Source organism: Rana temporaria, chromosome 4 (genome assembly GCF_905171775.1).
Source record: "Rana temporaria chromosome 4, aRanTem1.1, whole genome shotgun sequence".
Taxonomy (NCBI): Eukaryota; Metazoa; Chordata; class Amphibia; order Anura; family Ranidae; genus Rana; species Rana temporaria.
The window spans coordinates 40,183,649-40,200,060 of NC_053492.1; the positions used below are offsets into that span (position 1 = coordinate 40,183,649).

A 16,412-nucleotide genomic window follows, 5' to 3' on the forward strand; every position below is an offset into this window, starting at 1 on the left:
CTCGTTTAGACCTTTGCAGCCATACAAAGTCGTCTTAGCAACCTGACACTCATTTGAGACCATTGCAAATGCAATATCGTCTCAGCAACCTGACACCCATTCAGACCCTTGCAGCCATACAAAGTTGTCTCAGTGGCCGACACTCATTTGAGACCATTGCAAAACGCAACATCGTCTCAGCAACCCCTCACTTGTTGAGACCCGTGCAACCACACAATGCCATCTCAAAACAAAGCTCATAATCGATGATTATTTGCAACCACGCAATATCGTCTCAGCAAACCAGACTGAGACCCTTGCAACACCATCGCAATGCCGCAAACCTTCGTACTCAAGGCCCCTGCAACCACACAATATCATCCCAGCAACCTGACACTCACTGACACCCTTGCAACCGCACAATATTGTCTGCAGTAGTATAAAACACTTTGCGGCACGCACCTACGTGCAAACCCGAATACAAACTAAACTGGCAAACACACCTCAGTGACAATCAGCCACACAAACACACAGTGGCACCCAGTTGGCCATTCATCTTCAGTGGCACGCGGGCCATTCATCTTTTCTCTGTGTTTTTTCCCTGCGGTTAGTTCAGGTTTTCATCCAGCACCAGCGAGTGCACGTTGGCCTGCGAGTGCATGTATATCTTCTTGTTGAGCACCTGTGTATTGTCTTGATTTTCTCACACCAATGCAAGATCCAGTCCAAGTTCTCAAACTAGACCAAGCATCAGTAGCAGACTTGGCTATGTGGGACAACTTCCCCACCTGATAGAACAGCATTTCAATCTTCATCCCGGCAGTGTCAGCCGAGCCACCAAAGGCTTTTGCAGCCATTTTTAGGCCGCCACTGGTTCTCCAAACCTTGGCCCCCAGAAATTCTCTTAAATTTTTGCTTCACCCAGTCTTCATCACGCCTCGTGCTGCACCCCATCGTGGCAGCTGCCCAGGTCTGGGACCACACTTGAACAAGACAGACACTGTTCTTCACCACAGACAATCAGGCCACAGCCGACATCAACAATTAAGGTAGATCTAAGTCACTCCCCATTACTTCCTGCGCAGGCTCGCGCAGCTGTCACTCCATCACCAGTTAATATCTTATGTAGACCTTTCCAGGCAAATGCAAAAAGCAGCTGATGCGCTTTCCTATTCCAACCTTGGAATGGATGTTTTTTCCAGCAAGAGCCTGGAGCCGACCCAACAACTATCCCTGTCCCACCATGGACATTGCTGACGATGGACTGAAGTCGCATCTCACCAACGCAATCCAACTTATTAACCACTCCTTGGCACGCAACACACTGAAGGCCTATCGCACTGCTTGGAACACTAATCGCAAATTTTTGGCCCCTTCCCCCGTAGCAGCAATAGGCAACGTTGGACACATCCTAGCCTTCATATCGTATTGCCACATGCAGCTGACCATTTCTCAATACTATCACGCCATATCTAGATGGCATCCAGCATTTCCTGTCCCTGCAGTAAACTGTCAGTATTCTCGAGCCCATACAGTCAAGTCCCTCCTACAGGGCATACAGAAGCGCCAACCTGTAGTCAGTGGCAAGCGCCTACCTTTCAAGAGTCCCCTCTTTAGGGACATGTCTAAAATCCTTACTCGCTCCCTCTTTAGGGCTTTGCCCAGACTAGTCACCCAAACAGCCATCTACCAGGCCTTCTACGGTTCCCTACAACCTAGTGAATTTAGTCAGCGGCTCCGGCAGTCACACACTGCTCCGACGCCACCCGACTCGCTTTCGAACCACTACACTCTCACAGTCTGCAAACGCAACAAACCAGCCCCTGGGGTTGACATCAACCTGTTTCAGACTGACAACGCCTGACACCCAGTGACCGTGCTCGACCCACTACTGCTCCATCTACCCAGCCAATCTGATGGTAGCTCGTTGCTACCCTTTCTAAACCACCTCCCTGAGTGTCAGCCAGTGTGTCAAGCATGTCAGAATCCTCCTAAGTAACTTGGGCTTCAAACCCCAGTCAGTTCTCTGGACATTCTTTCCGAATTGGAGCAGCCTCAGTTGCCTCCCAACAGGGAGTACCAGACCATGTAATCAAGATACCAGGCTGATGGAAGTCTCCTTGTTTTGCCACATACATCCCAAATCCTCATGAAGGAATGGCACAAGCCTTTACCAAGCTGGCTCAATAAATACAAGATATCAATGTAAACTATTTCCCTATCTGAGTCTTTTGCCCCCTTTTCTTGGCATACTGACCAGACCACCAAGGCACACTTCAGGTCTATTTATGTTGTAAGTCTTGTCGCGTGTTTATGTGATCCACATCTCTCTCGGTCAGAGGGTAATGACCATAAATAAGAAGGCCAGTATGGTGGCCTGAGTTTATGGGAGGAGCCCGGAGGCCCACTCACACATGCTCTTTGTCGGTTCAGTGTGCGGTACTACACGTCACTGGGCCGACTCTTCCCAGCTCACCTCATGTCCGTGAGTCTGCGCATTCAATCGCATTCGACACCCTCCCGCCCTTCCCTTTTTCAGGGCACTTCTCAGCATATCCTTCTTCAATTAACTACCCATTACTTACCTTGGGTCTTCAATTAACTACCCATTACTTACCTTGGGTATGCCCCCCTTTTCTTGGCATACTGACCAGACCACCAAGGCACACTTCAGGTCTATTTATGTTGTAAGTCTTGTCGCGTGTTTATGTGATCCACATCTCTCTCGGTCAGAGGGTAATGACCATAAATATATATATATTTATATACTGTATATATACACACACTTTGCAATCACTTAAAAGAGCCAATTCAGCCAAAATATTTCTCTGTTGTAAGTCAAATTAGACATGGTTAGGTCTCTCTCCAGACTGTTCTTCACATCTTTCTCCATTTGCAGACCATATTTGTATCCAAGCTCAGTAGCGGAACTACCAGGGTCGCAACAGTGGCAGTTGTGACTGGGCCCTGGAGCTCTGCTGCTGTGGGGGGCCCAAAAGCCCTTAATATGGCTTCAGGGTTGCTGGCTGCAGTTATGAGCAGAGAGTGTCTATTACACTCTCTATGACACTGCTCGGACCCCTCACTGACAGCCCGTCCCCCCTCCTCGCACAGACGTCAGACAGGAGAGAAAAAAAGATACAGAGAGTCGGATCTTCTCCTCCCACCCACCTTGTGTGTGTTCCCGCGGCCACTCCCACATTGCAATCCTCGGCAGCTTCTCCGTGCTTCCCAAAGAGAAACACCAGCAGCCTGCAGGTAGATAGTGGAGGGAAGGCCAGCTTGTATTATGGATGCTGCAACCCTCCACAGAGGATCCACAGTCTGCAGATCAGCCAGTCACCTTTCTTCATAATGAAACTTCTCAGTGATTGAAAAAAAAAAAAGCAGCACATAGGTGGGTCAGTCATTGATGAGGCTGAAGATTGTGTTGTCACCTCCAGATCCCCTCAATCAACACAACAGCTCAGTGGGGTTCCCTAGCGTGGTGCACTACAAGCCCCAGCATGCTCTGCCAGCCTATATATATATATATATATATATATATATATATATATATATACAGTATATATATATATATATATATATATATAGCACAGGCTACTAGCCTTGTTTGCTGACCAAGCCAAGGCCCAAGCCTTCATCTATGGTAAGGGAAGTGCCCGCCCCTCTTTTATCTTGCCAGACTCTGAGCGCACTTATGTAAGGAAGAGCTCTGTGGACTGTAATGTAAAGGGGGACTCTGATGTATGTGGGGGCTTTGGTGATCAGGGACCCCCTTACATCGGGATTCCAAGAGTACCTCTTACATTAGTTTCCCTTTACATTACAGTCCACAGAGGTCTCCCTTAGGGCCCTTTCACATGGTCGGACTCTGCCAAGAAAATCCACCTGCTCAGTGGGGGAACTCTCCGCTGATCCCCGCTGAGCAGGTGGATGACAGGTCTATATCTGCTCCACTTGTGCAGTGTGGACATGGTCACAGACTGCTGTTCTCTATGGACCGGCCTGATTGTCATTCAATCGGCTAGATGGATCTCCATCCATCTGTTTTCATTGGAGCAGATGCAGGCAGGTGTAAATGGACATGTCTGTTTACTTCTGCCTCCCCATACAAAACACTGGGTGGTCCAATCGGTTCAAATGTTTAAAAGGGGTCCTGCTGCAGGACCATAATCAAGGGTCCCCGTTATGGGAGAAAGGGACACCAGGATCATTAGAAAGGGCTCCAGGACCAGAGGTCAGGGGGCCCTTCATGGTTCCTTGCACCGGGGCCCTGAATGTGCTTGAGAATAAGATTATCTGGGACAGAATTGTATAAAGAACCCAAGAAAGATTTACCATGATCTTTTTGAAGCTTATAAAACAACGGACTTCTTGGTCTGTCAGCAAATTCATCTGCGTGGTTGACTAGGGCTTCTTTTACAGCATCATATCCGCACATGATAACCATCTTTGACATTCCTAAATGGATGGTGTATACTGGACCATACTGCTTGGACAACTGCAAGAACATCAGAGAATAAGCAATGGAGTCAAAGTGACATGAAACAATATCCCTATACACATTCATCAATAAATGACCTTATAATCTAATTTTTAATGCAGTTGTTTCTTACTGTATTTTTCTGTATCCATGTAACATCCTCTATGAACTCCCAAACTTCTCCTTTTCCATACCACATACCTTTGTTTGGAATGAGCTCTACGCACACTACAAACAACATCAAGGTCTCATACAGAGGCTAGGATACCTCCATCCTAAATACTTACAAAGAAGTCAAATGAGATTGCCCAAAGAGACTTTTGATGAAGGTGTAAATGGATACAAATACCATATATAAAACATCATATATTAAAAACACTTTATTACATAGAAACATTTGTTAAAAAACAGAGAGATGCACCAAACATCATGCATATACTTACCGGTATTGCATGTACATGTATAATTAAGCACCTAGGGCCAGATTCACAAAGGAGATACGACGGAGTATCTCAGATACTCCGTCGTATCTCTCAGAGTATCTATGCGACTGATTCATAGAATCAGTTACGCATAGATAGCCCTTAGATCCGACAGGTGTAATTGTTTTACACTGTCGGACCTTAGGATGCAATATCGCGGCCGCCGCTGGGGGGAGTTCGCGTCGTAAACCAGCGTCGGGTATGCAAATTAGGAGTTACGGCGATCCACGATGGTTTTTCGCGTTCGCTACGTCGCTGCTAGTCAAGTTTCCCGTCGCAAATTTAGTCGTCGTTTTGGGTGCCTTAACTTTACACAGCACACGTATGTGCTGTATAAAGTATGGCCGTCGTTCCCGCGTCGAAATTAAAAAATTTACGTTGTTTGCGTAAGACGTCCGGGAATACGGAAGTACGCTACGCACATCGCGGTTCGAAAAAATGACGTCAGTTCACGCAAAGCACAGCGGGAATTTCAGAACGGAGCATGCGCAGTAGGTCCGGCGCGGGAGCGCGCCTAATTTAAATGGCACACGCCCCTTTAAATTACGCAGGCTTACGCCGGAGGCCGCCAGCGTAGGTTTTCATTGCAAGTGCTTTGTGAATCAGGCACTTGCGATGAAAATTTGCGGCGGTGTAACGTATCTACGATACGTTACGCCGCCGCACTTCTACGTGAATCTGGCCCCTAATTCTTCAAAACTGATGTAGTTTTTCTGAATGATAAGGAAAGTACAAAAGTGGAAAACATCATAAATCTCAACAGGTTTCGGGAAACAATGTTGACTTCATCAGGAGTTTGATGTTTTTGAAAGGATGTCTGTAGATCAAGAAAACATTGTCTTTATAATGAATAAACAAAAATGGGGGGGGACTGGTAACCAGCCAAACTTACGTCTAAGTAGGAAAACCCCAAAGTGCCCAAGCAATGTTAAACATAGTCAAAGAATCAGCCACCAGATGGAGAGTCTATCCCCGGAAATTTAGCAGACCGGGTGGCTGATCCTATGACTATGTTTAACATCGACTGGGAATTTTTGGTTATTTCTACTCAGATGTAAGTTTTGCTGCTTGCCAGTTCCTAACGTTTTTGTTTTTCATTATAGAAGTCTTACAATTAGAGTTGAGCGGATACCTGGATGTTCGGGTTCGGACCCGAACCCGGACTTTGAAAAAAATGTTCAGGTTCGGGACTGAACCCGAACCCGGTCTTTGACCGGAACCCGATTGAGGTCAATGGGGACCTGGACTTTTGACTACAAAAATGTCTCTAAAAAACTAAGGGAAAGGGCTGGAGGGCTGCAAATGGCAGCAAAATGTCGGGAAGAGCATGGCAAGTACTCTGGAAATAAATGTGGATAGGGAAATAACATAAAAAAATAAAAATAAAAAATATAATGATTTTGTACTTGGAGGACGAGGTCCATACAGTTTTGTTTAAAATTATTCAACCCCCCAATGCTGTAAAGGGTTTTAGGGAATTTAGTGTACATTTGTAATTGTATTCAGAATGAAATCCTACAAGGACTTCTTAAAGAACCATATGCAACTAATATGACATCAATTGGTTTTGTAATACAGTAGTAAATGCAAAATTCAAGGCAAAGGGCACTGTTGAAACGCTACCTGGTTGTGGCAGAAAGAAGATGCTGACTTCGACTGCTGTGCGCTACCTGAAGCGTAGAGTGGAGAAAAGTCCCCGTGTGACTGCTGAGTAGACATGTGCACTGCCAAAAAATTAGTTTTTTTCATTTATGTTATTTTCTTTTTTTTTCTTTTTTCGTAAATTCGTAAATTCGGGAAATTCGAAAAAAAAATTACGTTCTTGTTTCATTCGTTTTTTTTATTTTTTTGGAAATTCGTACATTTCGAAAAAAATATAGTTTTTTTGCTTTTTTCGTAAATTCGGGAAATTTTCGGATTTCCGAAAAAGCAAAAAACGGAAAAAACGAAGAAAGAATTTTCGGAAATTCGGAAATGTACGAATTTTCGAAATTTCGAATTTCGAATTTTTCAATTTTCGAAATTTCGAATTTTTGACATTTCGAATTTTTCAATTTTCGAAATTTCGAATTTTTCAATTTTCGAATTTCGAATTTTTCAATTTTCGAATTTCGAATTTTTCAATTTTCGAAATTTCGAAATTTTGTATTTTCGAAATTTCGAAATTTTGTATTTTCGAAATTTCGAAATTTTGTATTTTCGAAATTTCGGAATTTCGTATTTTCGGAATTTCGTATTTCGAATTTTTCAGTTTTCGAATTTTTGAATTTTTGAATTTTTCAGTTTTCGAATTTTTCAATTTTTGAATTTCGAATTTTTCAATTTTAGAATTTTTCAATTTTCAAAATTTCGATTTTAGAATTTTTCAATTTTCGAAATTTCGAAATTTTGTATTTTCGAAATTTCGAAATTTTGTATTTTCGAAATTTCGAAATTTTGTATTTTCGAAGTTTCGAAATTTTGTATTTTCAAAATTTCGTATTTTCGTATTTCGAATTTTTCAGTTTTCGAATTTTTTAATTTTCAATTTTTCAGTTTTCGAATTTTTCAATTTTTGAATTTCGAATTTTTCAATTTTTGAAATTTCGAATTTTTCAATTTTCGAAATTTCAAAATTTCTAAAACTGAAAAATTTGAAATTCAAAATTTCGAAAAATTCGAAAATTGAAAAATTCAGTTTTTCAATTTTCAAATTTTTCTATTTTCGAATTGAAAAATTCGAAATTCGAAAATGGAAAAATTCGAAATTTGAAACATTTTCCCAGCATATATATATATATGACGGCAGCTGCAGCATTTCCTCGCTTGGGCCTTTTGTCTGTTACTCCTTCTGTGATCGTGCTGCCTGCTCCTGGTCACCGACCCGGCTACAGACGTCCCTTCTGGTTCCTGATTCCTGGCTTCGTTTCACCCCATCTCTGGCTATAGACTCCGGCTTGGCTGACTCCCATCCCTGGCTATCGACCCTGGCACTGTTGGACAACTCTTCTGGCTGTCTCGATCATCAATGTGGACTTTGACCTTGCTGTTTGGTTTCCAATAAAGTCTTCTTATTCATTTATCTGTTTTGTACATCTGATTCATGCTTCCATGACACACATATCTATCATCAATAGCATCTTCACACAAAACAGTGGCATTAGCATCTCACAATGGACAAAAGAATGCAATCACAGCTTTCATCACTACAGTAGCAGACTTAGCATATCAACAGCCTAGGTTAAACATTGAAGTAGACACTCTTATTGACCGGTTGTGGGTCAGCATGAAATCACTTGAACATCTCAAGATATCCTGCAATATGAATTATCAGTTATCAGTCACATCTCATGTAATTTATAATATTTCTCAGTCACCATATGCCCAAAAGGGGCACAGGGTGACCCTAGACACAAGAGTCATTAGTGACGCTGGCACAGTAGTACCCCCCCATCCTCCAAAAGTCTCTGGGTGTCATGGGTCATTCTGTTACAGATAGGATGGGGTGGGGTAGGGTAGGATGGGATGGGGTGGAGTGGGGTAGGATGGGGTGGATGGGATGGGGGTGGAGTTGGGAAGGGATGAGATTGGGTGGAGGGGGATGGTATGGAGTGGGATGGGATGGGGATGGTATGTAGGTGGATGGGATGGGGTAGGGTTGGTTAGGATGGGATGGTATGGAGGTGGATGGGGTGGGGTAGGATGGGATGGGGTGGGATAGGATGGGATGAGATGGGGTGGGGATGGGATGGGATAGGGTGGGGTAGGATGAGATGGGATGGGGTAGGATGGGATGGGGATGGTATGGGGTGGGGTAGGATGGGATGGGATGGGGTATGGTGGGGTAGCATGGGATGGGGTATGGTGGGGTGGGATGGGATGGGAACAGGATGGGGGTGGGGTGGGGTAGGACGGGATGGGGTATGGTGGGGTAGGATGGGGTGGGGTAGGATGGGATGGGGTATGGTGGGGTGGGATGGGATGGAGACAGGATGGGGGTGGGGTGGGGTAGATTGGGATGGGGGTGGATGGGATGGGGTAGGATGGGATGGGATGGGGTTTGGTTTGTGTGGAAGTCTCGCAGATCTCACTCATGACCAATAGAGCACACAGTAAGTATCCATGCCCCCAACCCCTGTGTGTTGTAACTTGCACAGACCTGCTGCTGCACGATGACTGCTTCATCCACCGGCTCTCTACTGCTAGAGATCATAACCTCCCCCACCTCCTGTTCACTGCACTGCCGCTGCCTCTTTCTGAGCTGTGATGAACGAGGGGACACTTGTACCTGCAAGAGCCTGTACGATGTAACCTGGGCTAATCCTGTACCCCTCACCCGCTACACCGCTGTCTTCACTCTGCAGAAAAGTATCCTCTGACAGTCACATGGCGCTCGGAGATGGAAAGGACACTTCACCAGGGGTGAACACATACCCTGCAGCCCGCACACATATCTGCTAGTATCCCATGCTCAGCAGCGTCCCCTCAATCCCGGAAATGAATACAGTGACAGAGAGAGATAGTGAGAGCGGGAAGGTGAGGTGACAGGGGCAGGTTCTGTGCTGTCTGGTATAAACACTCTCCCAAAAGCCTGCATAGAGGAAGCCATCATCCGGTCTGAATGTGTTTCCGGGTTTTTCGAGCGTGCTGAAAACCAGACACATGACTCAAAAACCGGATGGAGGATGTTTACTCGCGTTGCCTGGGAGACCTGCCGGCCGTTGTACGGGCCACATGGCAAGGTCTGGCGGGCCGGATTCGGCCCGCGGGCCTTGTGTTTGCCACCCCTGGTCTAGAGGTTCGAGGGGGACAGAATAGGAGGGAAGAAAAACTGTCAATCGAAAGAACAGAAATCAAGAGGTAGGGGGAGGGGGAAAGGAGGGTTAAATTGGGATTATTTGAATGTTTGCACATGGATATATATGTATCTATATTTTTATATATGTGAAGTGCAATATGCTTGGAAATGTGATAAAATAAAATAAAGAATAAATAAAATAAAAATAAAAATGCTGAAGCTTTAATAAAAAAGTGGATTTTTTTTAAATTATTTGTATTTTCTTTATGATTACTATTTTTATTTTTTTCCCTTTCATGTTGATTCATACCATACTATACCCTGTATGTTTTTATTCTATTATTTAATAAACATTCATTGAGAAAATAAAAGTAAAATGAATGTCTACATAATATGTATTAAAATGCGACCAGAAAGGCGTTTTATTGCAGAAGAAATACTATGGGGGTCTATCTTTAAAATGCTTGCTTTCTCATTATTTTTGTGTAATAAAAAATACATGTAATATTTATATGTTTGAAATAGTATATTTGTTGCCTTTCACAACAAAGCCATAAGAACACTAAACCGTGGGAGTTAACATTCACCAATAGAAAGTTGTTAGGACCTACCCACATCCGAACAACCAGCGACTCACCCCTGCCTGACAAACCATATCAGGCCCTTCTCTGAGCATATAATCTGGGTGGCCAGGAAAGGGGTAAGCGTCCAGCCCCCTCCTAAACCATAGCAGACCACGTGCCCTCAACATGATGAGGTGGAGGTACCTTGCAAGGGGGAAACCCCCAGCAAAGCACCTTGTTCCCATGCTAAGGAAGGTAACATGGCCCAGGCATTGTAACTCATGTGGATTTGCATGGGACTGGACAACGTGATTGACAGTGGAGGGTTTACATAACAGGGTTTTTGTTTTATTTGGAATTAAAGGACCTACAAAATTGTGTGTGTATGTTTATTTGCTACTGACTTTTCTTTTTGTAGAAAGGTAAGGGTAATACAGTATGTATCCCCTTACTCATTCAAGCAGAGGGCAGTATTTGGATATCACCTTGTTTGTATAAGGGGGGCTTTTAGATTCTAATAGGCCCCTGCTCGCAGACCCCCACGACCACTGAACCAGGGTTGTGGGGAAGAGGCCATTGTCCTCATCAAAATCGGGACAATGAGGTTTACCCTGCCAAGGTACCACCCATGTTGAGGGCATTTGGCTTGTTATAGCTCAGGAAAGGAGGGGGTGTTTTAAAGGATAAGTTTACCTTTCATAATTTAACCATATTTAGGGTGTAACATCGCTGGCCATGGACCAGTTGGTCTTGGGAGGCCAGAAGCGACGTTGTGACGTCACTTCCGGTTTTGGCAGATGTTAACGCTGCCATATTTTTTCCTGGAAAGCAGAGATTAATGTTTTTTTTTTTTTTTTTTTTTTTCTCATGCTTTCCAGGGTAGAGTAGAGAAATGGGATCTTATAGACCCCAGATTTCTCCATAAAAGGGACCTGTCATACCTTATTTCTATCACAAGGGATGTTTACATTTCTTGTGATAGGAACAAAAATGGTAAAAAAATAAATAAATTAAAGGGACAGTGGAAAAATAAAAGAAATTATAACAAAAAAAACCTTAAAGCTCCCCTGTCTCCCCTTGCTTGCATACAAAAGTGACCACAAACGCAGGTTGCATTCGCATTCGCATATGTAAACGGCGTTCGCACCACACATGTAAGGTATTACCACAAACATTATAGTGGGAGCAATAATTCAAGTGCTACATATCCTCTGTAACTAAACTGGTAACTTGTAAAAATGTTTAACGTTAGACCCCTCTAACACCCTTGACTTCTTTTTCATGTATATACTGTATGCAGATACATATTTTTTTCATATTTTATGTTATATTTCACTTTAATTGAGTCACCCTGCATATTATCATATTTTAGCATGGCAATTTACACAATTAACACAATTACCACTGTTACATAGTTTGTCTGATTATTTTTTTGCCAGCAGCTTTTTTTCTTTTCATATACCTGCCAGCGCATTTTCTATTATTATTTTACATTACGTGCCTGTCTTACAGCTGGTTTGCTGTAACTCTTTCTTGCAGAGCTCTCCATTCCAGGTGTGCAGCATAATGTGTCCTCTCAAAGATATTACTATTACAGTATATCCTACAATGACTAGGGGTCAGCAGGAGAAACCAGAGGGGCCATCAGGGGGACATGCTATATGACACACTAGACATGGGTTATATTGGAACTGGGAGATCTGCAACTTCCTGCAAACCAGCCTCCAGAAATGTAAGTGTAAATAAGAATTTTTCAAAGGAAAGTGCTAATCTCTTGACAGGTTCAAGCATTAGAAGGCATTTTAATCATATAAATATGAATGTTAATGCAGAAAACACTAAGGGGCCTAGATATAAAAAAAATCAACTGGATGAATATCATAAGCATTCACCCAGCTGTAATAAATGTTCCTTTTATTTTGTCTAATATGATAATTTACAATGATTTTAAGAGCCACCAGCATGTGGTATTTTTCCTGAAATACCTCAAATTTGAAAATGCCACATTAGGGCCATTAGATGGGGCTGAAAGTCATATCAAATAACGATATTAGACAAAACGCAGGGAAATTTGGGTTCAGCAAATGCTTGTAACATTGGTTCAGCATTTTTTTTCTAGACCCTTTAGACCTCAAGAATAAGTAATATATTACCTCTATAAAAGATTTATAAGGTTTCTTTAGGTCAATTAGATGAATACTTCCAATGAGGGGGAATGGTCTGGGTCCTGGAGGGAGGTTTTTGCCTTTCTGTTGCCTCTGGTTGTTGTAAACTTTGACCAAGAAAAGGATGACAACGATGGAGACAAGAATAGTCGCTGGGTCCATGGAAAACATGTCTTTAGGAATATCTGAAGCAAAAAAAAAACAAGTGAAACATTTATTTTTAGTGCTGCTAGTAGGAAGGTGAATTATTCTCAGGCCTTGTACACACGACCGAACATGTCCGCTGAAACTGGTCCGCGGACCAGTTTCCGCGGACATGTCCGACCGTGTGTAATGCCTAGCGGACAGTTTTCCGGCCTAGCGGACAGGTTTCCAGCGGACAAAAGTTTCTTAGCATGCTAAGAAACTTGTCCGCTGGAACCATGTCCGTCGGACATGTCCGAAGGTTAGTACGACTCATCGGACATGTCCGCTGGTTATGACGTATAACCAGCAGCCCGAAATCCCGCGCATGCGTCGAATTGTTTCGACGCATGCGTGGAAGCATTTAACTCGCGTGTAAGAGAACATCGGTGTCTTATACGTCACCACGTTCTCTGTCCGCTGGGATTTTGGTCTGATGGTGTGTACACACATCAGACCAAAAGCTCCCAGCAGACATGTCCGATGAAAATGGTCCGCGGACCGTTTTCATCGGGCATGTCTGCTCGTGTGTACAAGGCCTCACTGTTGGTAATATTTGCTGCATTTAACACTTGGATAGACACACACCACCCATGATCAACACAAGCCCTCCAAAAAATGCCATAGGTCCAGACAGAAACATGAAAATGCTTGTCATAAATGATCAGTATCACTCAGTAAACACAGCGGGTCATTAATAGTGTTGCTCACGAATATTCGCATTGCGAATATTCGGCTCGAATATAGCATATTCGAGAAATCGCGCTATATTTCGAATTTCGCGGTGAATATTCGCAATTCCGAATATTCGCATTTTTTCAATTTGATTTTTAAAACAGATCACATCCTATCGACGTCTAAAAGCATTGCTGGTATGATTAGAGACCCTGGGCAGAGTAGCTAAGCTGAGGCGATCCTTTTATGTTGCCAAATTGAAAAAAAAAATATTGCGATTTTTCGCTATTGCGAATGCGAAAATAATTGCGAATTTTCGATAACTGTGGTAGGAGAACTCTGATTGTCTCTGATGCAAAAGGGGGGGGCTTTGTGTATGTGTATGTTATGAATATTTGTATGTTTGATATTATTATTTTTTGTAAGAAGGAAAAAATTGCGCATACCTTAAAAAAGGGGAGAATACAGCAGCAACTCAAAAATGTTATACAACATAAATTAATACAAGACAGAAAATGGAGTCGCTCTACAAGAATAAAAAATATGTCTAGTGACAAGACATGTGGGCAAATTATAAAATAAGCAAGCGCAAATAACTTGTGAAATACACAGTGAAACAAATATATAAAGAAATATAGTCCCAATAATAGAAAAATAATCTTTCATAAAAATGTCTTTGATATGTGAAGTGAAAAAAAGTCCAAAGCATGCAGCATGAACGTGTTCAATCTTCAAGGTGTTTGATTGACAAACGGCTGTGACAGATGGATAGAGTAAAGAATCACCACCAATGCAAAACACTTTTTATTTTCTATTGTAAAATATCAAGAATATTCTGAGCCAATCAGAGTGCTCCTTCTGCATTTGCCGAATATTCGCAATTATTTTGTATTGTAAAATATCAAGAATATTCTGAGCCAATCAGAGTGCTCCTTCTGCATTTGCCGAATATTCGCAATTATTTTGTATTGTAAAATATCAAGAATATTCTGAGCCAATCAGAGTGCTCCTTCTGCATTTGCCGAATATTCGCAATTATTTTGTATTGTAAAATATCAAGAATATTCTGAGCCAATCAGAGTGCTCCTTCTGCATTTGCCGAATATTCGCAATTATTTTGTATTGTAAAATATCAAGAATATTCTGAGCCAATCAGAGTGCTCCTTCCGCATTTGCCGAATATTCGCAATTATTTTGTATTGTAAAATATCACGAATATTCTGAGCCAATCAGAGTGCTCCTACAGCATTTGTCGAAATTGCGCAATAAATATCGCATTCGCATGTTGCGATATTTCGATAAAATATCACGAATATTCTGAGCCAATCAGAGCGCTCCTCCAGCATTTCTCGAAATTGCGCAATAAATATCGCATTCGCATGTTGCGATATTTCGATAAAATATCACGAATATTCTGAGCCAATCAGAGCGCTCCTCCAGCATTTCTCGAAATTGCGCAATAAATATCGCATTCGCATGTTGCGATATTTCGATAAAATATCACGAATATTCTGAGCCAATCAGAGTGCTCCTACCGCAGTTATCAAAAAAATCGCAATTATTTTCGCATTCGCAATAGCGAAAAATCGCAATAATTTCATTTCGATAAAATATCACGAATATTCGAATTTAGCGAATATATCTCGAATATTCGAATATATATTCGAGATATATCGCGAAATCGAATATGGCATATTCTGCTCAACACTAGTCATTAATTGCGCCAGAGCGCCGCCTGTGAGGCGTGTTCTGTGGAGGACATCATATGAACTAATGCTGGACATACATGGTCGAATTTCAAAAGAATTTTCTTTTGAAAATCTGAAAATTTGTGTGTTTTGTGATCCGATGGTGCCACAGTTGATTTCGAAATTCGACCAACCAAACCTTCAATTTCACCTTATGTTCTTACAGAAAATAATTTTTGTGTCTGGGAATCTTCTTTTCTTTCCAGGGATTTTCTTTTCTTGCACATGCACATTTCTTTTCCGATTACATTTCTCGCACGATTTTACCATCATTGATTAGAAAATCATTTGTTTTAAAAAAAAATCCAACATTCTTTCGAAATTCGACCCATGTAGCCTTAAGCCGCGTACACACAACATTTTTTAATGTCCTAGAAAAAAACGTTTTTCTCAACGTTATTCTTGTCAAGCCTGCCCTGCATGCACACGATCGTGAAAAAAAAAATGCTCGAACAAAGCGCGGTGACGTACAACACGTATGACGGCACTATAAAGGGGAAGTTCCATTCTGATGACGCCACCCTTTGGGCTGCTTTTGCTGATTTTGTGTTAGTAAAAGATTTGCGCTTTTCAGTCTGTTACAGCGTGATGAATGTGCTATCTCCATTACCAACTCTAGTTTTACCAGAACGAGTGCTCCCATCTCATAACTTGCTTCTGAGCATGCACGTTTTTTTCCCGTCATTAAAGCCTACACACAACCTTTTTTCACAATGTGAAAAACGACAACGTGAAAAACTACAAGAAAAATTGAAGCATGTTCTAAATTTTTAATGCCCATTTTTCACGTTGAGAAAAATGCTCTGGAGTCTACACACGATCGTTTTTAATGACCATTAAAAGAATTGGCATTTTTCACGTCATGAAAAACAGTTGAGTGTGTACGCGGCAATAGTAATATGAAATAAGTGTGAACTTATTCTTTAACAATGCTGCTGTCCCTGTTTCTTTTTCACCAGGAGTGGGGGCACGCTAATATAGGAGGTGTGTTCCTGGCCAGATCACTAGGTGAAAATAGAGGGAAAAATAATTGAAAAATAAAACTAATGATTGGTAAGCTGCAATAAAATACATTTTGGGCTTATGGTTTAATACTGCTTGAAGATTTTAGTTTTAATAAAACCTTTAGTCTGATATCACATGGTGGACCTGGATGTCATGCAATACAAACATGCTTGTAGTTCAGCTTTAAAGGGGTTGTAAAGGAATGTTTTTCCCCTAAATAGCTTGCTTTACCTTAGTGCAGTCCTCCTTCACTCACCTCACCCTTCGATTTTAAATGTCCTTATTTCTTCTGAGAAATCTTCACTTCCTGTTCTTCTGTCTGTAACTACACACAGTAATGCAAGGCTTT

The 16,412-nt window shown here is 42.1% G+C and overlaps 1 protein-coding gene across 1 annotated transcript in view; it reads right to left on the minus strand.

Moving 5' to 3' along the window:
- Positions 1–16,412, minus strand: part of LOC120936152 (cytochrome P450 2K6-like) — a 64,266-nt gene that overhangs the window by 47,274 nt on the left and 580 nt on the right. Inside the window, exons 2-3 of the mRNA XM_040348298.1 lie at positions 12,441–12,637; positions 4,321–4,483 (exon numbers count right to left, since the gene is read on the minus strand). Of these exons, the coding sequence (XP_040204232.1) occupies positions 4,321–4,483; positions 12,441–12,623 (346 nt within the window). The 5' untranslated portion in view covers positions 12,624–12,637. The remainder of the gene's footprint in view (positions 1–4,320; positions 4,484–12,440; positions 12,638–16,412) is intronic.